The sequence below is a fragment of the Nilaparvata lugens genome, chromosome 12 (assembly GCF_014356525.2).
Source record: "Nilaparvata lugens isolate BPH chromosome 12, ASM1435652v1, whole genome shotgun sequence".
Lineage (NCBI taxonomy): Eukaryota > Metazoa > Arthropoda > Insecta > Hemiptera > Delphacidae > Nilaparvata > Nilaparvata lugens.
Window position 1 is genome coordinate 28683670 of NC_052515.1, and position 24484 is coordinate 28708153.

Sequence of the window (24484 nt, forward strand, 5' to 3'; positions counted from 1 at the left end):
ATTACTGGAAATGAGCATTTTTGTAGTTAGTGAGTTTTGCCAGAACGGGGACGATATTATATATTATAAATTATGTCAAGAGTCTACAAAATACATCAGCTTGGATTTCTTCCATATGAATCATTTGATTGATCTACCTGTATTCACCTGTCAATAGAAAAATGATTATTTCTAACTGGATTTGAAAAAATATTTTCAGTTATATTTAAACTTCTTCTTTGTGTTTTTATAAAGTTGATAAAGAGAGCACTGATTTTAGTAAATAAGCGTTAAATGAGTTTCTGCAGAAGTGTAGTTACAATTTAATTTTAAAGTTTTATTGGATTTTCACTTATATTGGGAATATTTCATTTTTTCTTATTTTGGTTTGTAGTGGGTGAGTAGAAATACAATTATTCATTTTATAATCAATTAGTTTAAAACATATTTTGAGAAAATACCGTAGATATCTAACACCCAGTGTTTATCTTTCTCAATTGTGTGAAATACCTTATTTCTTATTTGTGAGATTAAATTATTGAGTTTTATTTTATTTTACATTCCAAAATATACAAATCATATACATGATCAGATAAGGACCAACAGGTCTAGCCCAAAAATGTTCCTTTTCCGAATTTGGATAGAAGTATGAGTTTTGATAGAGTAGAACAATCTTGTTTGATAGCAAGTTGCAACTATTAGAATGAGGTGTTAAAATTATAGAATATTGGTAGTGACTTTTCAAGTATTTTTTTACCAATTCTTCATCTATCCGGCAAGTTATTTTTTCCATGCATGATGATACCCACATGTGATTCAGTTTGTGCAAAACTAATGAGACGGAAATTTATTCAAAATATATCTAAGTATGCCCCAGCCAGGATTTAAATCCAAAACAAGGCGCAGCAAAGAAGGCTAAAACTTTCAATAGCCTCAATCTGCTCAGTATAAAATATTAAACAAATATTTTAGTTCTAATAAAGAATGTTATTAAAAAGTGAAGAAAGTCACAACGTAGATGATTGTACTGATTTGATAGATGATTTTATACTCATGACTAGCTTCAAGAAAAGTTATATTCTTATTATGTTGACACAACCTATCCGGCTCCGCTGGTCTTGATGAAGATAAAGTGTATAGTGTATTGTATTTAACATCTTGTAGTTTCTGATACAATTATTCATTTTATAATCAATTAGTTTAAAACATATTTTGAGAGAATACCGTAGATATCTAACACCCAGTGTTTATCTTTCTCAATTGTGTGAAATACCTTATTTCTTTTTGTGGGATTAAATTATTGAGTTTTATTTTATTTTACATTTCAAAATACACAAATCATATACATGATCAGATAAGGACCAACAGGCCCAGCCCAAAAACTGTTTATCTTATTTGGATAGAAGTATGAGTTTTGATAGAGTAGAACAATCTTGTTTGATAGCAAGTTGTAACTATTAAAATGAGGTGTTAAAATTATTATAGAATATTGGCAGTGATTTTTCAAGTATTTTTTTGCCAATTCTTCATCTATCCTGCAAGCTATTTTTTCCATGCATGATGATACCCACATGTGATGCAGTTTATGCAAAACTAATGAGACGGAAATTTATTCAAAATATATCTATATGCCCCAGCCAGGATTTAAATCCAAAACAGGGCGCAGCAAAGAAGGCTAAAACTTTTAATAGCCTCAATCTGCTCAGTATAAAATATTAAACCTTTCTTTTGTTCTAATAAAGAATATTATTGAAAAGTGAAGAAAGCCACAACATAGATGATTGTACTGATTTGATAGATGATTTTATACTCATGACTAGCTTCAAGAAAAGTTATATTCTTATTATGTTGACACAACCTATCCGGCTCCGCTGGTCTTGATGAAGATAAAGTGTATAGTGTATTGTATTTAACATCTTGTAGTTTCTGATACAATTTATTCATTCATTTTCTTAAACAAATAAAAATATGAAATTCAGTGCACGTTTTTACAAAAATTTTATTGATTATCAATCCAGTTTGAATTTTCCCGGCTAAACTACAAGAGTATTCTGTGCTATCAAAATATTTTTTCTTTTTGATATGTTGTCACGTTTTTATTAAAGCAAATTATTTTAAAATTTGTCATTGATCATCCATTCAAAATAAAATAATGTAGAAAATCAAAATTCACAGGTTTATCATTCCTAATTTGTTTCTAAAAGTAGCATTAGTAAATTGACATTATATTGGCAGCCCTGTTTGAGTAGAGAGAATCCGAAGAACTGTCCATTTCCTTCCCAACTCCTAACTTTAGCGGCAAAAAGGCAAGTAACAAAGGAATTATTCTTGAATTTATTATTATAAAATATTTGTAGATGACTTATTTATTATTCAAGTGTTCCCGGCTCATTTTAGATCATAAAAATATAAAAATAATACTGTTCATCGTACAATTTGTAACCTTTCTTTGAAGATGATTTTCACGTGTGCTCCATTACAAATAATTCTTGTCTTCAATATTTAGAATACATTTTTATCTAAACTTTGTAAAATTTGCTTTACAATCTTTCCATTAAAATTTATACAAGTATTTGCTTTTATGTTGGCGTTATTTTACAAACTTTCAATCTTATTGCGTCTTGCTTTGACAGCCAATTTCGATTTCATTGTTTCAAGGTTGCCCCACGTTTTTGTTTATAAAATTTACATTCAATGCTTGATTCAATCATTTCCTCCCTTGTCTTCTTCTACTTACAATTTTTCAATTGAGTGATCTTTGAATCCACCTCGTTGAACTTTTTTTGAAATTTGTTAGTGACCGATTTGCTAGATTCATCTTGGCTACAGTATTTAGGATCTTACAATATAATAATATCCTACTAGATGTTGTAACTTGTTTGTTTAGTAGGCCTACCGGTGATTCATTATTTTATTATAAAAATATTCTAGTCCTAGTCTCTGGTTTTAGTCGAAACATAACCTTGTGATGTTATTTCTTTGTTATAAAATGCTCTAATTGCTGCTCAATAGGCCTGGTCTATTATATGAAAAATTTAATATCTGTTGCGGGATATTATATTCTTTATAGGTAGTAATTTATTCTTGTACAACTTTTCTTGAATAAAACTCATTTTTTATATATTCACTTAGGCTATATAACAACATAATATTATGCAACATCCATAATTTTTATATCCACGTTTCTTAATCTTGTTTCCCAATCAATAATAATGACTAAACTATCTCATTTAATAAATCGAGTTATCATCAGTCATCTATGTCTATTTTGATTATAACTATTTTTTTAAGTTTGGTAAGCTAGGCCTAACTCATTTCAGAACTTGTTCAAAAAGTTAATATAGGCTTAATAATATTTATTGAACATCAATGTACAAGGTTCATCATTGTTAAGTGCTTTAAATCAGCTATTAATAGGTGACTTATATCAGTTTATTTCATGAGTATAAAAAAACTGACTCATATCAGCTAGCTTACCACTTTACTTTTATACACTCTGACAAGTGATAGGCACATTTTTGTCACGCCATACATGTTGTATTCGACCCTTTTAATAAGTATACTATAGGTTAGAACTCCTTCCTCTTGAAGGCTCGAGCCCATAGATGTCCATTTTCGTTTACGTGACCGCTGCGGGCTTAAATACCATTGATTTTTGAGAAAGTTTCCACATATTGGGAGGCAGCGAATGTGTCAGTAGGCCTACACTTATAAGAACCAAATGTATTCTTTCATAATCGGTCAATTGAAGAAGATACGTCAACCTTGGTGACGTAGATTTGTTTTTGCGTTAAACTGTAAAACTCAGAGTTGTATTATTATTATTTTCATGTAATTTTTTCTCAATAACCTGGTTTTCCATAGTCTTATAACTTGAAACTTATACCTTCTTCATATTTGTCTCTTTTCTATTTAAAGCTTCCTGTAATTAATAGAAATACAAAATTTCAGTACCTTTTTTGAATTATTTTATCACAAAATGTTTCAACATTGATGCCATTTTCGTAATATATTAACATCATAATAAGACCTGGTTCTCAAAAATTTAGTCACTACCCTCTCGAACTCGCTAGATCCAACTGCTTCACCCCTGCAGGCAGCCTGTTGAACTAGCGTAGAGCTGAACTCCTATAGCATACCCGCGATCTCTGGAGGCGCACCCTCGGGACGTCAAACAGCTCTTGATGCCTAGTGTTGTGGTGATACGTACATCAGTCCGAGTAGACAAATTTTAATCATTTCTCTTCAGATGTGGCAGGTTTTGTCATAAAACAATATTAACAAATATAATAACAATAACACGAGAACTCCGTTTCTAATTAGTTCTTCTCTACCTCATGTATATCAAGAAGGATCAACGAAATTTGTCATGGTTCGTTCTGTAGTTTGAATTGATTAGGATCAAATCATGAGGAGAGAAGAAGATATATATCCTTATAAATATTTCCTCTATACTTTTAAAAATCAAATATATTTACAACATCAACGTCTTATTCTTCCAAATAACAAATTGTGTTGATTCTTCTTGACATAGGCTACATGAGCCAGAGAAGAACTAATCAGCAACTAAGTTCTCGTTTTATTATTGTTATATGTTATTTGTTAATATTTCCATCATATTTTATAATAATGATAATTGTTATTATATTATTGAGTATACAGCTATTCCAATAATTAATGTGAAACTTACATTTGTTTCAAGATGACAGACCCCGAACACACTGAAGAGATGGGTGACGCTGACGGACAAGTTATCGATGTGACGTCAGCTCAGCTGTTGCGTCGGCCTGATGTGTTGGCAGCACTTCAGGGGGGACCCTTCAAGGGGCCCCTTGCCGCGTTCGCAGGCCTGCGTGTGAGTATTCATTCGTTCATCAAATTATACAGTTGGTAATTCGTCAAAACATTTTTTCGTTAATTGTAATATCATTTTTGTTCGTTCAATACAGTTCAGTCGTTCATCAGATACAGTTAGTTTATTGTAAAACCATTGCTCGTTAACCCAACTGTCAAAAATTCGTTCGTTGAATACAGTTTATTCAATCGTCAGATACCCTTAGCTTTTTGTAGAAACATTTGTTCTTTGAATACAGTCAGAAATTCACCATATCATTTTTATGTACGTTCAATATAGGTAGTTGATTCGTTTATCAGATACAGTTAGCTTTTTGTAGACACATTTGTTCGTTAATTACAGTCAAATTCGTCAATTCATTTTTTGTACGTTCAATATATGTATTTGATTCGTTCATCAGATACAGTTAGCTTTTTGTAGACACATTTGTTCGTTAATTGCAGTTAGAAATTCGTCAAATCATTTTTCGTACGTTCAATACAGTTTATTCGTTCATCAGTTACTGTTCGTTTTTTGTAGCTTAAACACATTTTTTCGTTAATTACAGCCAGTAATTCAATTCATTTTTCGTACGTTCAATATAGTCGATTCGTTAGAGTTTTTCGTTGAAACATTTGTTCGTTTATTAAATACAGTCGAATCCCTTTGTAATGATGACTGCATAAAGTTGAAGAATTTTTATTTCAATTCCAATTTATTTATTTCAAAATGCAATTCCAATAAAAACAGTATACCTATATTTTGTTATAGGTACTTCTGACCTTCTGATCTATAGGTGACTTCTGTTATAGGTTCTGAAAGAACATCATAGTGCTTAATAAAATCATAGAGAACATCAAGTGCAAAATAATATTTATTGACTTTCAGAACAGTTTTAGAAATCACCTGACACCTGCATTACATTAGGCCGCCAGTGTGATATCAGGTGTCCGAGCGAGTCGCGGGTCATTAGTTCCTATTGCGCTTATTACATTAGGCTAGTGTTTATTTATTCATTCAATCGTTTAACATAGCACAACTTCCAGAAAAGTTCTAGTGTTCAGTTGTATTATAATTCTTTATTATTTTATTGATTCAGTGGTGCACAAAAATAAATATTATTTGTAAAATAATTTGGTGGAGGATCGAACAGTATTTTACAGAATTGTATAGAAGTGCACTGATACAGTAACCTATAACCCAACTTCGACGTCCAGGGTTTCATTTATTTCCATAAATTTTTATTGAAATCTTGATTGCAGGTGCTACCACCAAATGTGAAGCGAAGAGTGAAAGCTCTGAAGAAAATTCAGCTGGAAGCAACACCAATCGAAGCCAAATTCTACGAGGAGGTTCACGCACTCGAAATCAAATATCATCAGCTGTACTTGCCCTTCTATGAGAAGGTAAAGTAGAAATTACTATTTTCACACGAATTTATTTATTTATTTTATTTAATCATTCAGAATTGCACAACTTACAGAAAAGTACGACAGGCTTATAAGCCCAAAACGGTTCCAATTCTAATTTATACAACAGTCCAAGTGTAGCTAAGTTATGTGTCACTCAACATTCTTCAATAAATTACACACTCAATTTACAATTCAAATCACACAAAAATAATTTTTAAATTAAAATCAAATCAATCACAATTAATTAGAAAATTCCAAACTTTGAAAAACTATAGAATTGCTAGAAGGAAACTAATTTCCATCTACTAGCATGATCCCATGCTACGATACGGCAGTAAATCAATATGAGATTATACTATTTTGTGTAAATTAGTAGGCTAATTGGATTAAAAATCCAGTTTAAAAGATACAGCTAATGATTCAACTAAGGATATATTATTATTATTATTCAAAACTCGAACTCAATATCCAAATGCACAGTATTCGCTAGCTGTTGTTTGGTACAAAGCATTTATCGGAAATGTTGTTGGTAGTACCATAGAGAAACAATAGCGTAAGTTATGGTATGGTTTCTCTATGTTGATACTCTTCAAGACTTTTTTGAATTAGAATTGGGTAGCTCGTTGGAGTAAGTGATAACGCGCAGGTCTAATAATCAAGAGAACCCGAGTCTCGACCGGGGCAAAAGGTTTTGACCACAGCACAATCTCGAAGATTAAGCCGTCGGTCCCGTCTAACTAAAACTTAGTCGTCATCTCTCATCATCCCTCTCACTCATCCACGCACAAGCCTAAGAGCTTATGTGGGCATCACCCTCAGTATTATTATAGAAACAGTAGTCACTTGAAAGCCTCCAGCCAAAAACTAGAACTGAATATACCTTGCAGTTTTGTGAACACATTGAAAAAATCGACTAGACTTCTTAGAAGTGTATGTTATGATAAATTTAGATTTGATGAAATCTATAGTTTTTTGGATAATGACTTGAGGTTGAAACATTGTGGAGCGGCGAAGGTAAAGGATTTCAGAGAAAGTAGCTAAGAGTGTTGAAAATAATGCATGTATCAGAGCATATTGGAGCGGTGAAGGTTAGGTAAGACATTTAGATGCATGCAGTATTTCAACACTCAGCCACCTTCTCTGCTACATTCTACCAAGATTCAAGATTCATTTATTGTCAGAACACTTTAACAAAAATGCAAGACAAAGTCAACAATTAAATGAAAAATTCTAAAATATAACAATAAACATTAATAGTCATCACAGTCACATCGTAATATATACAAAAGAAGACAAAGATAAGCAAATTCTATATAATATAATAAACATTTTTAAAACAGTTATATCACAGTTAAGAAAATACACAGACATCACCACAAATCCTCATAACCATATGGACAGCAGTCAATTAGAATCTTTTTAACGGAAAACTTGAAACTATTAATATCACATTCTTTAATATTAGCAGGCAATTTATTAAATAACCTCTTTTCACACATATCGTCATACATTGTTGTGTCATCACAGCGAAAGGCTTTTTGTATCTTCGATTTTTTGTTGTATATAAAAAAAAATTTCTTCGCTGCTCTGTTTAAGGTTAAATTATTTTCTGTATAATTGACCGAACGAAGTGAGGTCTAAGATTCAAGTCGACGGTTTGGCATTTCTCTTAATGTTTAAATGTTTATATGTTGCGCATTTACGGCGAAACGCGGTAATAGATTTTCATGAAATTTGACAGGTAGGCCTATGTTCCTTTTTAAATTGCGCGTCGACGTATATACAAGGTTTTTGGAAATTTTGCATTTCAAGGATAATATAAAAGGAAAAAGGAGCCTCCTTCATACGCCAATATTAGAGTAAAAATCAGACTATAGAATTATTCATCATAAATCAGCTGACAAGTGATTACACAGATGTGTGGAGAAGCCAGTCTATTACTGTATTTGTATAAGGTCTATAGTTTCAATCAAAGACCTTGAAGAGGTATGCATCTTTAAGCTGGGTTTACACCAAAGTTATTTACAACATGTTGATAACTTAATCCTTATAGATTCTATTAGATTGAACGCAAGTTCGATTTTGTTAACATTTAAAACAGTTGACATCAGGTACTTGTGGATGAGAATACTGCGTGAGGTCTACTGTTCACAGAACTACTAGTTTATAATTTGTAATTTTCCAGTGATTTATTTATTGTTATTGGCTGTTTATTTTATGTTGAAAGCTGCTTACAAACAGCTGTTTTTTGGTCGAAGCTTCTCGCTGATGACACAACATGCATGACGAGCATGTTCAACACACTTGTCCTGTCGTTAGTGGCCACCGCTAGTTATAGTAATATTCTTGTAAAATTGTTTGTCACAGATTTGTTATGATTACAGTATTTGTAATATTTTTACTGCAATTTCAGTGATATGCCCGATGCGGAGAGTGGAATTCCCGAATTCTGGCTGACAATCTTCCACAACGTGGCGCTGCTGAATGAGATGGTGCAGCCTCATGACGAGCCCATCCTCAAGCATCTGCAAGACATCAAGGTCGAATTCCTCAAGGCAGACCCCATGGTGAGTCATTAAACTGCTTCAACTGGATAGTATAAAGACTTAGGGTAACCGTGCACTGGAACCGTATTCAACCGATCCTTCAAGAATCGGACGAATCTGCCGGCCGTTAATTCGGCAGAACACGGTCCGTGTTCCCATTGGAACCGTTTTTGTCAGTCTAGTTGAGTAGTTGGCTGGTTGCCAAAAAGTGAAATGGCAAGATAGTTAGTAGGGAAAGTTAAAAAAGGGAACCGTTTTCGTCAGTCTAGTTCAGTTGGCTGGTTGCCAGAAAGTGAAGTGGCAAGCTAGTTAGTAGGAAAAGTCATTCTTCTGTGTGTGTTTACTCACACAGATAATAAAAAAAAAAGATTAATAAAACAGAACAAGTTCAAAAAACAAAAACAGACAAGACTGTGAAACAATTTTGAGGTTAGGATGATGTTGTCTCAGCTCGACTTCGGACGGATAGAGCCGGAAAATCCCATTCAATTCGGATCGAAAACTTGATCGGCCGGAGACAGCTGTGCACGGACTTATGAACCTGTTGCTGAAAAAACTCAAAGGATTGTCTGTGGTCTTAGAGGTGGTATTAGAAATTATTCATCTGCAGTGAAGCTTCTTGGCATTTATTTGGACTCCAAATTGGATTTGCAGGTACATGTGAGTAATGTCTGTACTAAGCTGTCTAGAGTGATTTATGCTCTAAGAAAATTAATAAATACGATTTCATTGGATAAATTGAGAACTGTTTACTTGGCCTTGTTCCAATGTCATATAGAATATGGTTTAAAATTATGGGGACATGCTCCCTCAGTAAATGACATACTCTTGTGTCAAAAGCGAGCCATAAGAGCTACGCTAGGTAAGCCTCCCAGGGAAACATGTCCTTTATTTGTTGAGTTGAAACTGTTAACTGTGCGTAGTCTTTATATTTTATCAGCTTTAATAAATGTCAAGAGAAGTCTGTTACAACATAATGAAAGGAGTTCACTTCACAGATTTAATGTTAGGACCAGTCATGATATTAATGTTCCTAGATGCAGACTTGGAAAGACTCAGGACCACTGGCTTTCTTGCGGTATAAAATTTTTCAACAAACTACCTCTTGATTCACGAGATGCTCAATTGAATGTGTTCAAGATGTGTTTCAAAGAAACCCATTTTATTCAATAAATGAATTTTTATCTGGAGGCTGTGATATTGATGTATAGATTATTTATGTTTTATGCTTTTTTTCTATGATTTGTCCTGACTGTGATTGATTCTTGTTTAATCTCCGTTTGACCTGACTGTGATATAAATGTTATCAATTGGTATTGTTTTGATCATTATTAGATAAATGTTGTTGTTTTTTTCTGTTATAATTAAATTTAATTATGATCTGGACTGATTCAGCAGTGGAACGAATAAGCTGTGATAAGATTTATACTGAATGGACTATTGACATGGAACTTATATTAATATTGTATTGACTCTAAATTACTGTATGACGAAACTCCATGTTTGTAAAAGCTCTTGAGTTAATAAAACATTATTATTATTATGAGCTAATTGATTTTGTCCTTTTACAATGCCTTCAGGATTCCGTTGTTTGTTTTGTAATCATCTATATTGTTTTTGTGACTTGCTAACGTGGGTTTATATGTTTGTGTTTCAAGCAGACATTGTTGTATTCAATGGCCTGTAATATGAACTGTGTAATGTAATTTGCTTTGTAAGTAATATGTCATTGAATTAAACCTGATTTTATTTGTTGCAGGGTTTCATCCTTGAGTTCCATTTCTCACCAAACGAATACTTCACCAACTCCGTGCTGACCAAAACCTACCACATGAACTGCGCTCCTGATGAGTCCAACCCATTCAGCTTTGAGGGGCCCGAAATATTCAAGTGTTTTGTGAGTATTCAAATTATATTATCCATCACACCTACTATGTAAGGGGCTCATTACACAGTCATAAATCAAATAATAGATGGAAATAAATTGGAAGTTGCATTTGTTCAAATGCTAATTAATGAATAATTATTATTAAACGAAATTCTAATTAGATGCTGTAAATCGGGGTGATTTACAGCATCTAATTGGAATTTCGTTTATTAATAATTATTCAAATAATAGATCTTTGATAATCAAGACCTTTACATCTACAGAACAATTTTACGTGTAAAAAATAACGAGCACTCTATTTAATTTGCAATCAAATGTTCACAATTATCAAACAAGATATAAAAATGATTTCATTATAATGGAACATAGAAGAGAAAAATTTGAACAAAGTCCAGCATTTATGGGAATGAAGTTTATGAGGTACCTCCCGAGTAGTATCAGAAGCGAGACGGAAAGGACAAGATTCAAAATCGAGTTGAAAAAATACCTAATAGAGTTAGAAACTTACAGTTTTGAGAATTTTACAGGGGGAATTAGAGATACAGCACCTATCTTGTTTGTTATTGTTGTGTATCTTTCTATATTTCTAGTTTTATGTTTAGAGTTTGATGTATTGTTTAATGAGATGACGCATTCGTGTAAAATATACATTGTATGTCTTGAATAAAGTGATTGATTGAAGATATCAAATATTATAGTCTTGATCCGGGTCTGATTACGGATAGAATATGATAAAAAGTGGTCAAATATCTATGCGAATATTATTATTACACAACTGACTGTATAATGGGTTCCTGAAATCGTATTATACTCCCTGGAACAGAGTACTAAGTACTAACTATGTTTTCTCCCAAGGTGTAAAGTGTCTGCGTCCTAGGGAGAGTGTAATTGCCCGGTTGTACAAAAGTCTGTTAAGTTTTAATCGTGATTAATTTTACGAGAACCAATCAGAGAAGGCTTTTTCGAATAGTGGCTTCTCTGATTGGTTCTTGCGACATAAATCATGGTTAAAATTTAAGCGGCTTTTGTGAAACCGGTACTAAGAGCGTTTTCGTTTAAACTACTACTAATAGCCGCTACCATACTTCGGCCGAGACTAGGAAAAAGTGAGTGGAAAAATATAAATATAAACTCTTCTTCTTTTCCTTGCCTTACCCCCATTATTAAATTTGGGGTCTCCTATATGGCAGATGCCAGTTCACACGTTCCTGGATCGTCTCATTTGTAACATTTTATTATTCCAAAACTATCATTTAATTGTTAGTAACTCTTTTCTTGCAAATAATTATGTTTGTAATAGTTTGTTGCTGTTTTTATGTAGTAACAATCTGTTGTTGATCGATGAGTTGAAAACTTGTTTGTTTATTGTTGATGTTTGTATTGCAGGGTTGTAAAATAGATTGGAACAAGGGTAAGAATGTGACAGTAAAGACAGTGAAGAAACGTCAGAAGCACAAAGTCAGCGGCTGTTCACGCGCCCTCGCCAAGACCGTCCAGAACGACTCTTTCTTCAACTTCTTCAATCCACCTCAGGGTAAGTTCGCAACCCACCTATTCATCCCAGTAAAATTTAAATATTTTTAGTTCGGGCTATTGAACTTCATTTATTAATCGTCTAGGTGATATATTTTCAATTATTTGTATTAGAGTTTACATCAGCTGTAATGTAATTAATTAGGCTACCTTGATCGGATAGGGTAGCCTAATTTTATCATGTAAATACCAGTTTAACAAGAACTGAAAATTGGTATATTCCATTCATTTACCCAAAAGCACAAAATCGGATCATGATTAAGAGAGATTCAACAGAAGTTTGCGTTTACCTTTCAAGTATGTATTGTTGTCAAGTCAAAGAAAGTTGATGAATGGTAAAATAAATAAAGTGAATTTCTTTCTTGAAAAACAAAATTAACTTTGGATGGTAACCTTGATTTGTAATATTATGTTTGACTGGGTCGCGTGTTGCGCCCTCACAAAGTGACAAAGCCTGTTGTATATTATGTATTGTATGTATTGTTGTATATTATGTACTTATTGGTCAATAAAGATTCTTATTCTTACGTATGATAGCACAGTTGAAATAGTAAGCAGCACATTAATAGGCCAAGTTGAGCAAGTTGAAACATTGTTTTTGTGGTGGAAGGAATGAGATTTAAATAATCTCAACAATTATTATGTTTTAATAGTTTTGTGTTTGTAACGTTTGCCAATCAGAGAGGATTTAAAAATGTTGAATGGTATTTATTTGCAACTTGATATTATGAGTGAATCTAAACTTTAACGTTACCTTTGGATTGTTCGTTTTGAAACAGTTTTTGGTAGTCTATAGTGAGGTCCACGTTATAATGGTAATGGATAAATATAGGAGAACAGCGTTGAGAATTCTCTGCCTTACTTAATTATATTTCTACATTGTCAAAAACAGATTTGGCATCGTTGCGGAGCTTAAAAAGGATAGTATCACCTGCTTTGTCGAATGATAGACAAGGATAGCAACTCCAAAGTTAATCAAATACTGTCATTATATATCTGTATCTTACCGTTTCTGTAAAAATACAGATATAATCAGCTGATTAAAAGTGAATTGCTCATGTTCGCGGCGCGTATATCTGTACGCACCTTATGAATGAATAAATAAATGAAATTGGAAATTTGTTGTTGCAGTTCCAGATGACCAAGATGCCGAGCTGGACAGCGAAACACAGGAATTGCTGACCAGCGATTTTGAGATTGGTCACTACATTCGCGAGCGAGTTGTGCCCAGGGCTGTGCTCTACTATACAGGTACGTGAATATTCTTTTGAAAATTATATTAGGTACTAAACTACAGTTACTATTAGGTACAGTTCGGGTCCTGTAGCTTTGCCTATCGGCGGAGGGCCACTAGACTACAATACTACCCGTTCAAAAACATCGAACATTTTTGAAAATGTATCATTCCATAAGCAACAGATGCTCTTTTGTATCTTCTCAAAAGCAACGTGTTGCATTCGAAAAGATACACAAGGAGCTTTAATGCATCTTTCCATAAACAACAGATGCTCTTGTATCTTCTCAAAAGCAACGTGTTGCATTCGAAAAGATACACAAGGAGCTTTAATGTAACTTTCCATAAGCATTCGAAGAGATACACAAGGAGTTATAATGTATCTTTCCATAAACAACAGATGCTCTTTGGTATCTTCTCAAAAGCAACGTGTTGCATTCGAAAAGATACACAAGGAGCTTTAATGTATCTTTCCATAAACAACAGATGCTCTTGTATCTTCTCAAAAGCAAAGTGTTGCATTCGAAAAGATACACAAGGAGCTTTAATTTATCTTTCCATACGCAACACATAAGCATTCGAAGAGATACACAAGGAGCTTAAATGTATCTTTCCATAAGCAACAGATGATCTTGTTCTTGTATCTTACAAAAGTAACGTTTTGCATTCGAAAGATACACAAGGAGCTTTAATGTAACTTTCCATAAGCATTCGAAGAGATACACAAGGAGCTCTAATGTATGCTTTCCATAAGCAACAGATGCTCTTTTGTATTTCTCATAAGCAACGTGTTGCATTCGAAACGATACACTAGGAGTTTTAATGTATCTTTCCATAAGCAACAGATGCTCTTTTCTATCTTCTCAAAAGCAACGTGTGTTACATCCGAAAAGATGCACAAGGAGCTTTAATGTAACTTTCCATAAGCATTCGAAGAGATACACAAGGTGCTTAAATGTATCTTTCCATAAGCAACAGATGCTCTTGTATCTTCTCAAAAACAACGTGTTGCATTCGAGAAGATACACAAGGAGCTTTAATGTATCTTTCCATAAGCAACAGATGCTCTTTTGTTTCTTCTCAAAAGCAACGTTTTGCATTCGAAAAGATACACAAGGAGCTCCAATGTATCTTCCCATACGCAACAGATGCTCTTTTGTATTTCTCATAAGCAACGTGTTGCATCCGAAAAGATACACAAGGAGCTTTTTGGAGTTAAGTCCTTCTAGCACAACCCAGCCTTTCAGCTATCATTCGTTCAACATGCTCTTTCCATTGTTGGTGATACGTTGCAACTCTCTTTCATGAAGAATCTCTGTGTGCAGGGATCTAGGGTCTCTCTGAAGCCTAATGTTTTTGCAAAGCCGTGAATATTACCCCGCGAACCATACCTTGTCTATATGCCGTTTCGAAGTCACGAAGCAAAGCTACGGGACACGTACTGTACTGGACTGCAGATCGCATAATCTAGAAAGCCTCATTCATTTATTAATTTGTCAACGTGATACAAAAAGTACTTTCTATCTATAATAATCAAAATAAACATTCATCCACGGAGTGATCCGTGGTCTAGTGGATAGAGTGCTTGCGTAGCAGCATAGAGATCCCGGGTTCGAACCCCTCTCATTACCAAAAGTTTTTTAACCAGATCACTCCCTTGTTATCGGATGGGCACGTTAAACTGTCGGTCCCGGCTGAAGTATGACAGTCGTAAGGCCCATTGACGGCTTAAATTATATATTCAGGCGGTGGAACATTCCCGAAAGGGAACTCCCCACCAACAAAAGCCATACGAATTTATTTATTATTATTTTTTAACATTCATCCATAATACGATTGAAAAGCTTCCGACCTAACCATTTAGATAACCCTCGTGAACGAGTTATTTTGTACGGTTTTGGTAATATAGTCACTCACTAAAATTTCAGCTATTTTGGACGCTTAGTATTATTTATGTTAGGCTCAACTCACACTTACGCGACTCAGGTCGAGATGAGACTCGACTCTAGTCGAGAGAATGTGTTTCCAAATGGTGACACTCAGACCAGTCGATTCTAGTCTCCGCGACCTCACCATTTGAAAGCATATGCTCTCGGCTAGAGTCGAGTCTCTTCTCGACCTGAGTCGCGTAAGTGTCAGTTGAGCCTAAAGAGTCGTTTGAGTGAGACTATGACGAGTGTTTGGTCACATAAAGACTTATGCGTCACGTAAAGACTTATGCGTCGAAAACATGCGCATTTCGCTTTGCATCAGCTGAAGGTATGCTTATCATGCCTGTATTTGTAAAGATTAGTGGTTAGTGAGTGTCTGTAGGCTACGCACCTTGAGACCAAAACTTGTTCAATTCCAACTCTTTAACAGTCTACTGACTTTTTGCATCCAAAACTATTGTGAAATAATAATTGACCGAGCGAAGTGAGGTCTAGGATTCAAGTCGACGGTTTGGCTAATGCTTAAATGTTTATATGTTGCGCATTTACGGCGAAACGCGGTAATAGATTTTTATGAAATTTGACAGGTATGTTCCTTTTTCAATTGCGCGTCGACGTATATACAAGGTTTTTGGAAATTTTGCATTTCAAGGATAATATAAAAGGAAAAAGGAGCCTTCTTCATATGCCAATATTGGAGTAAAAATCAGACTATAGATTTATTCATCATAAATCAGCTGACAAGTGATTACACAGATGTGTGGAGAAGCCAGTCTATTGCTGTATTTCCATAAGGTCTATAGTTTCAATCAGGTACTTGTGGATGAGAATACTGCGTGAGGTCTACTGTTCACAGAACTACTAGCATAAATAAACCGATACCAAAAATCATATTATTTGCGCCCACACTGCTCTAATAAAGTAGGAATTGAACAAGTTTTGGTTTGATGAGATCAGAAGACATGAAGTTTCTCAAACTACTGTAACAGGAATACTATGCGTTTGAAATGGCTGAAATTTTAATGAGAAGCAATATCACCAAAATGACACACCAGTTTAAGAAATGACATCCTCACATATCATTAATTTCCTTAATGAAGACTACTCTGTCCAAATTGACATGAACTCTGAAGGATTAGGCCGACCCTCCTACTACTCACACACACAAGCGCATTCTCCTTTTGTGTGTGTGAGTAAAAGGACGGTCTGTCTACCTGTATACATAGTATATCAATGGCGCAGGTAGGCCGGGCGTGTGTGCCTGCGCGTGGGGAAGCGAGGGCCGGCTTAATCTTTCAGCGCTCATGCCAATTTGGACAGATTATAAGCTGGATTCGCGCACACCAGTGACAATGAACTGTAAATAGTTATTTGTGCAACTAGTGCGCAAAGTGACAGTTTGCTGCACCGAAAGAAACGTTTACGCCCGAGCCGTAGGCGAGGGCGGAATGGTTTCTTGAGTGCAGCAGAGGAACTTTGCGCACGTATTTCACATTAAGTTTTTCCTACAGTTACCATTGAATATGAAAAGTGGGTAATTATGGGTAAAATTGCCTGAAATGCATCAAATGTTTTTCTGTGTAATTTTATTATTGATAAAAACCTTAATTTATTGTCAAATTGAATAAAAATGTTATCCTTGGTTATAATATCTACTTAATAATTAGCTCGTTGTGCTTCGTTGCACCTCTGCTCACTATAGCAGCCCACTCACTGTTACCAACTTAATTTTGATTTTGCTGCACTGTTGCTCCATATAACATACTAAGTATTTTGCGTTGCCATGTTGCAAATCTGGAGTGCAGAAAAATTTTTCCCGCACTAGAGCGGAAAAGTGATTCTTTGCGTTCTGTAATCAGTGCAGCAATGGCCACTTTTCAACGTAACTGTAGGAAAAATATATTTTCCATTATTTATAATGGTATTATTTATATTCACTCGGCCGGGCTGAGTGGTAATAGTCTAATAAGAACGTATTGGAATTGTGTATTCACTGTCACTGTTGTGTGCGAATTCAGCTTTATTTCTAGATATTTTGTACTATCTGTGAACTCTATTGTAGGACAGATTGTCAGCACATGTTAGTTGCTGATTCAAATGGCCGAATCGCGGCTTAAGGTGGATAATGACAGTCAGGTACCCGAATCTAAATAAAGTTTAATCACACAGCGCACAGTTGGAAGGTTGATTTTGTTGTAAAAACTCTGGTTTACGTTGGGGTTTCATACTGATATTCCGATTTTTATTCCCTTGATATGGAATAGTCTTCTTCTGTATTGTATTGAAAGATCTAGCCCCGGTTGCACAACAGCTGGTTGAATTTTAACCGTGATTAATTTCACGAGAACCAATCAGAGAAGGCGTTTTTGAAAAGATTGATCTTCAATCTCTGTTTGGTTCTCGTAAAATTAATCACGGTGAAAATTTAACCGGTTGTTGTGCAACCGGCACATAGAGATTGTAGATCTTGATCCAGTATTGTATATGTTGAAAAAATTCAAGTAATCATTTTATAATTATCACTGTACAGAGTAACAAAAATATTTCACCCACATATTGAAACAAAATTCAAGCAATTATCTGATATCATTGAGCAGAGTAACGTATTTTCCACCCACATTTTGATACAAAGTTCAAGTATGTTTTTTATCACTGTAACAAAAATATTTCTCCCACAGTAAGAATATTATTTAATTAGTATAAGTATTTACCTTATCCGCTAACTAACAACCTGCTTCTGGTTGATAAAAACACAAATTTATGTCAGCTAAAAATTGAAAAGAATCCACTTTTAAAATAGAAATAATCGATCACGTTTATCGTAAGTATTCTTATCATTTTGCTACACACGTTGATATTCTTCAGGGCACTTTCACGTTCTTGGAAAAGATTAAAACATAGAGAAGCAATAGCGTAAGTAGATATCCCATGGTATGGGGCGTTTATGTTGCAACTTTTACTGTTATCTCAAGCCGACTACTGTCGATTGTCGATTTTTACTGTTTTGTTGGGGTAAAAGTGTATGAACGGCACAGTATGAGAGACTACGAGCGTCACACAGCTTCACGGGAAAGAACTACGTGGACTATCGGCTTGAGATAACAGTTGCGACATAAACGCCCTATACCATTGGATATCTACTTACGCTATTGCTTCTCTATAATTAAAATCAATAAATTATTGAGAAACTAAGTATCGGTTGTACAAAAGCCGGTTTAATTTTAACCGTGATTAATTTCACGAGAACCAATCAGAGTCTTTTCTAAAAGGCGTTCTCTGATTGGTTGTTGTGAAGTTAATCACGGTTAAAATTTGACCGGCTTTTGTGCAACCGGGCCCAAATGTACTGCTAACTCTCAAATATCAATTTGGTGAATCCTTGCTTTAAATGTCACCGTATATTAATTCTTATTTGAATGACAGTAGGTTTCTTGTATCTATAACTTATCCTATTCAGGTAGATTCTTGAGTGACCAATTTATTTATTTATTAATACAATCACAAATCATGCATATAGTTATGTCTGGGAGAATGCAATATGCTTAGCCCATTATAAATTTGATATATTTGTACAATAATTGGCGATTAGTAACTAATAGGACAGAAAGTAATAGATAGAGGTGAATCTACCCAGAATTTGTTGAATTCTAATTTGCCGAGTCTGTTAAATGCGCTTAGAAATTGTACTAGGTAAATCTAAATCCTACTTTCTAGTATGAATTGATTGGGGTTTCTAAGGCTCTTATGGAGCAAATACAGAACCGTGAATGTTTAATGGTTCACAGATTGGGCGTTTTCACACTTACCGATTGTCGGCCGACACTCAGAATTGTTGTCCCTGATTGGCTAATTCTCCACGATTGTCAGCCAATCAGAGGACAATATTATGAATGTCTTCCAAAAATCGGCAAGAGTTAAAAACAGTTATTGGTTTAATAGCTCCAGTCTGTCACTGTGTGAACACACTCTTATATGAACCAGTCGTGTTTTCTCATGGTTTTTGTTCTTGCTTATAGAACTAAGAGGTGTGTTCAGAATGTAAGGTGACTTTATGAATTTTGCAGGCAACGCACATCTGATTTTTTTATTTTGTTGCGTTGCTACACATGTCCTGAGCATATTTTTCAAGTTTCAAGAGAAAATAGCATGTCTAGTTCATTTTTTACAGTTGCAAAGGTCAGATGTATTTTGGTGTGCTCGGCGATTTTTGGTCTTGGTGATTCAGAGTGCTTCCACTGAGACAATTGAGCCTAAGTTTCGACGTCATAACCGTATACCCATGTTTATTCACCTGTTATGACCCTTATGAACAAATCTGGGTCATTTTTGACATCCTTGTCATGCGACGGTTCTTTTGGTCAAAATTGAGCAATTTCAGACCAAACTTCGCTGATATTTCTTGCCCAAAATATCCGAAAAAATGTCATGGCACGAGCCAACCGATATGCCAACATCTTCTGCAACTTCTCTGATAGTGATTCGACGATTTTCCAAAACAATCTTGTTCACTATTTCAACGTTTTCATCTGTTGTTGTAGTGCTGGGTTCATCATTGTCATCTTTTCGGCCATCTTAGAAGAGCTTTTACCACTTATAAAATGTTTTTTTACCAGGAATAGACTCACCGTATGCCACTGTCAACATTTTACGCAAATTCTTTAGTCTTTTTTTTATAGAAGAAACTTGCCGAGCACACCAAAATACGTCTGACTTCGTAACTGTCAAAAATAGACTAAACATGCTTTTCACTTGAAATTTGAAACATATGCTTTAGACATGTGTACCAACGCAACGCAACAAAATAAAAATATCGGAAATCAAATGTGCGTTGCCCGAGAAATTAAATAAGTCATCTTACTTTTTGAACACACCTCGTGTGTGTAGTGAGATTTTACAAACTGATAGATTGATTGATTTTTTATTCTTTATTCTTTATTGATTGATATAATAAGTATACATCATATAAATGATAGGAAGAGGAAAAATAAGGTAACCTTGTGCTATTCCTCTCCCCAATTTAGATATGGTTACACATAGTCCAAAATAGGTTAAGTATTGTAGCTCTTCACTTCGCAAAATTTTCAGACCACTAATATGTTCACAAAGTAAATTTTCAAATTTATATGCTTCAAAACAAAAAATAGAACAGATATTTCACATTATTATCACTTGAATAGAGAAGATTCATATATTAAAGAAATAATTTTGATAAAGAACCAAAAAAAACAAACTTAATTCTAGAAGCACAGCTGATAATATAGCATTACTTATAAAATATCGGGGCACCGAGCTTTGCTCGTTATTTATTAACTATTCATAAACAGAACACAATTCTTTAAAATGATTGGGGAAGGACTAACAGGCACAGCCCAAAACTGTTTCTTCCCCGAATTTTGATTTATACACTATAAATAGGTAGTCCAGAAAGTAGGTTATGTTCCATACACTTGAATTCAGGTTCAACTTTCAGTCCAAACATTTAAAAACAAAAAAGTTCTAATTAAGATTATTTACAAACCAAATTGAATAACAAAATAACACTCACTAACCACTTGAAATTGTCAAATAATGAATAATTTTGAAAATTATGATATACTCTAGTTTAGAATGATTATCATGTCATGTCAACAAATCGGATTATTTTGATCAAGTCAATTAAAATTTCTCGATAATATTTCTCGCTGATTGATTACATGATTATTGATCACAGCTGGAAATAATTCTGTGTCTCTCCCACACTCGCATCTTCTGTTTCGACAGACGACAAAATTATCATCTGTTTTTCCAAGGATGAATAATTGTTATCCTTTTCATGTCCTTCAGCGAGTTTTCCCAGGGATGAGACCTAGTGCAATCGAATTTTTATATCATAAACCTACTATGTTCCAAATTTCGTGAAAATCGTTAGAATCGTTATCGAGATCCGTTGAACATGAATAACAAGAGAACCAGATACCTATAAAAATGTAAACAGATATACAGAAATTGCTCGCTTAATATAATAGGATAACACCAACCAATGCTTCCATGATTTTCCACGTCATAAATAAAGTCATTCAATTCTATTCTATTTTCTGTTCATTATTCACGTGTGTTTTGCTGTATTTTAATGTTCTATTATATTGTAATAGGAGAAGCGCTGGAAGAGGAGGAAGATGATTTCGACGATGAAGATGAAGAGGATGAAGAAGCAGAGGAAGAGGAGGATGATGGAGATGAGGAGGATGATGACGAAATTGAGGAGGTAGGGAGAGGAGCAGGAGGAAAGAAACAGTTGAGGGCGAAAAAGGGGCTCAAAAATGGCCAGCCCCCCAGTGAATGTAATCAACAGTAGGCGATTAAGCGTGGTTTCAATAAATAATCGAATGCATGTGCGAAAGTCAGTCGTTTTCTGATTAATTGTTCTACAAATCTGGGGTTAATCTCGATCTAAACTCAAGTTAAATAAAACTTGATCCATATTGCGGTTAATCTTGATCTAAACTCGGGTTAAAACTTGATCTATATTGCGGTTAATCTTGATCTAATCCGGGGTTAAATGACGATCCAACCCTGTTCTTCTACCACGCAGAAAATCGACTGACTGCTGAAGGAGATTAATAGAAAAATAGCTACTGTCTGTTGCTATTTTTGTATTAATTTTCTTCTTCATATCAGAACTTGTTAGTTTAGGATTGATTTGAGTTATTTTTATATAATATTTGTTAATTGCTTTTGATCTACCTCAAGTGCCGAAGGAGCTATTATATTTTTATGCAGCTATAAAAATTCAAACCTATCTTAGTTGAATTTGGTAGTATATCATAAAATGATAACCAGGGAAATTTATAATGTTTAGATAGATGTTGAATCTCCATTTGATACTATTTTTATTTCCACATCCTGAATAAGAAATACAACAAATAACTCTATTTTCTAAACTAGAATCAATTTATTGTGCTTTTATGTACTGATGGATTTAGATGTTTGAATTTTAAATTCTGTTGATCGGTTGAATACAGGACTTTTAAATAATCTAGCTGTTTCTTTAAAGCTGTTCCCTAGTAAATGTTGCTTCTTGTACTATTTTTAAGTAGTTTTTATTTTTAACATTCCGTTTCATGTTTGTTCCTTCAGACAAGAGGGATTAGCAGATTTCTTCCCAAAGTAAAATTGAATAACTTATACATATTGACTTTCCTCTTGTATCCCAAGTTAACTTAATTCCATACATTTTTGCAACCTTGGGTAAAACGTTTTTGTCGAATGCACACTTTTCTCACATTAGGTATTTTGTGATATTCTGCATATTTTACTTCTCTTTCCCTGAACGAACCAGAAATGTATTCGGCACTTGAAGGTGGAACCGTTGAGAACTTAATTTCATCAATATTTTTGTTTTATTATATTTTATTATTATGTTTCATACAAACTGAGTTTAAATAAAATGTAGTTAAACTCCCGGTGAAAATGCGTCAATTTATCGCTCAATTGGTTGCCATGTTTACAGTTCAGTTCTGTTAGCATTTTTGAACTCATTCGTTTTTTTAAAGTTTGAGATGAGTCGTGAAATAATTGATTGTTGAAAAATGTATTGATCTAATGATGTTGAAGTATATTCAGTGGTGTCAAAACTATGTATAAAACCGTATTTCACTTTGGATATTGAAATAAAATGCCCGTTCTTGGGAATATATGGCTAGTTTTTCATACTTTTTCCTTCATTGTTCCTCATATTTTTGTTGTCAAGTTATTGGCATTACATAAATACATCTACAGTTTTGTTAGTTTAGGGCTGAAAAATATTGTTGATTAGCTAATTTATTTGTATCGAAAATTATATTAGGTTAGTAGAGAAATAAAACAAACTGATAAAATTTTAAAGAATATAGATTTGAAATTAAGTTTGATAATTTCTCCTAAAATACAAATTAATCTATCGAGTATAACGTTTACCTTTTTTGTAAAAGGCTTTAATTACAATTATATTAATGTATTAATATTATTGAAAGTAATTTTTCAAAACCATTGACAGCCACTTCAAACTATATACCAAATTACCTGCGGTTTGTATTGAAAAACGAAGGTTAGCAAGTAATACGTTGGATACGATTAGATAGCGTAAAGTGCGTACATGAGCAATTCACTTTTAATCAGCTGAATATATCTGTATTTTTTACAGAAACTGTAAGATACAGATATAAAAAGCTTGGAATCAGCTGATTAAAAGTGAATTGCTCATGTTCGCGGCACGTAAATCTGCACGCGCCTTTAGAGCTTGTTCACATGACAGCGATTTACGCTCGGTTTACCAGCCTCGTACACATGACAGCGACTCATGAGCGGTTTGCGCTCGGTTATGATAAATAATTACTAGGTACAACATCTATGTACTCAATCTTAATCTATGTACTTAATCACTATATTACTCTTGAACATATATTACTGCTCTGATCGAAACCGCTCGGTTGACTGAAGACATGTGTACGCTCTCATGCTTGCTTTGGTATATCGAGCCGCCCGGCAACCGAGCGATAACCGAGCGGTTGAAGTCTGAGACTACAACCGCCGCGATTCGCCGGCGACTACTAAAACCGAGCGATGCATGTGTACGGCACCATGTGTTTCCCTATATCTGGCAATCGCTCGGTTTGTCAACCGAACGTAAATCGCTGTCATGTGAACAGGCTCTTAGATACGACATTATGTGCAGGTTATATTTTTGGATAAGTGGAATGATGATTATACTGTATTATTATTACTTATTGAGCACATTTTTAACACCGTTATTATTATGCAATAAGATGGAATAAGTTGAATTAATTTGAACTAAAATTAAAGATAAAATTTAAAATAAAAATAAGATCAATGAACAAAATATGAAATGCCAAAGCATTCCTAATATTATTTGCATTGATTTCCAGTACTGAAATTGGCAAAATGGGAATTGAAAAAGGAAATTGGACGCTAGCCTTTGGTTTGTCGCAAAACATTTGAAAAATGGGCCTCTATTCCGCTTGAAGATTCGAACTTATTGAAAAAAATCAACTTCTGTTGTGTTTGGCATTTGACAAAATTATATGGTTTACTCACTTTACATTCATTTCATTTTTTAGATTGTAAATAAGCTCTATGAAATGTTCTAAAA

General features: G+C 34.1%; 1 protein-coding gene across 1 annotated transcript; it reads left to right on the forward strand.

Annotated features, from left to right (window-relative positions):
• The first annotated feature begins 240 nt into the window (after positions 1–240).
• LOC111049902 (nucleosome assembly protein 1-like 1-B) lies at positions 241–23030 on the forward strand. The gene is made up of 9 exons (XM_039439502.1): positions 241–376; positions 2215–2285; positions 4682–4834; positions 6076–6224; positions 8624–8792; positions 10531–10668; positions 12046–12193; positions 13324–13443; positions 21489–23030. The coding sequence occupies exons 3-9, from the start codon at positions 4682–4684 to the stop codon at positions 21689–21691; spliced, it is 1080 nt and encodes a 359-aa protein (XP_039295436.1). The 5' UTR covers positions 241–376; positions 2215–2285; the 3' UTR covers positions 21692–23030.
• The last annotated feature ends 1454 nt before the right edge of the window (positions 23031–24484 follow it).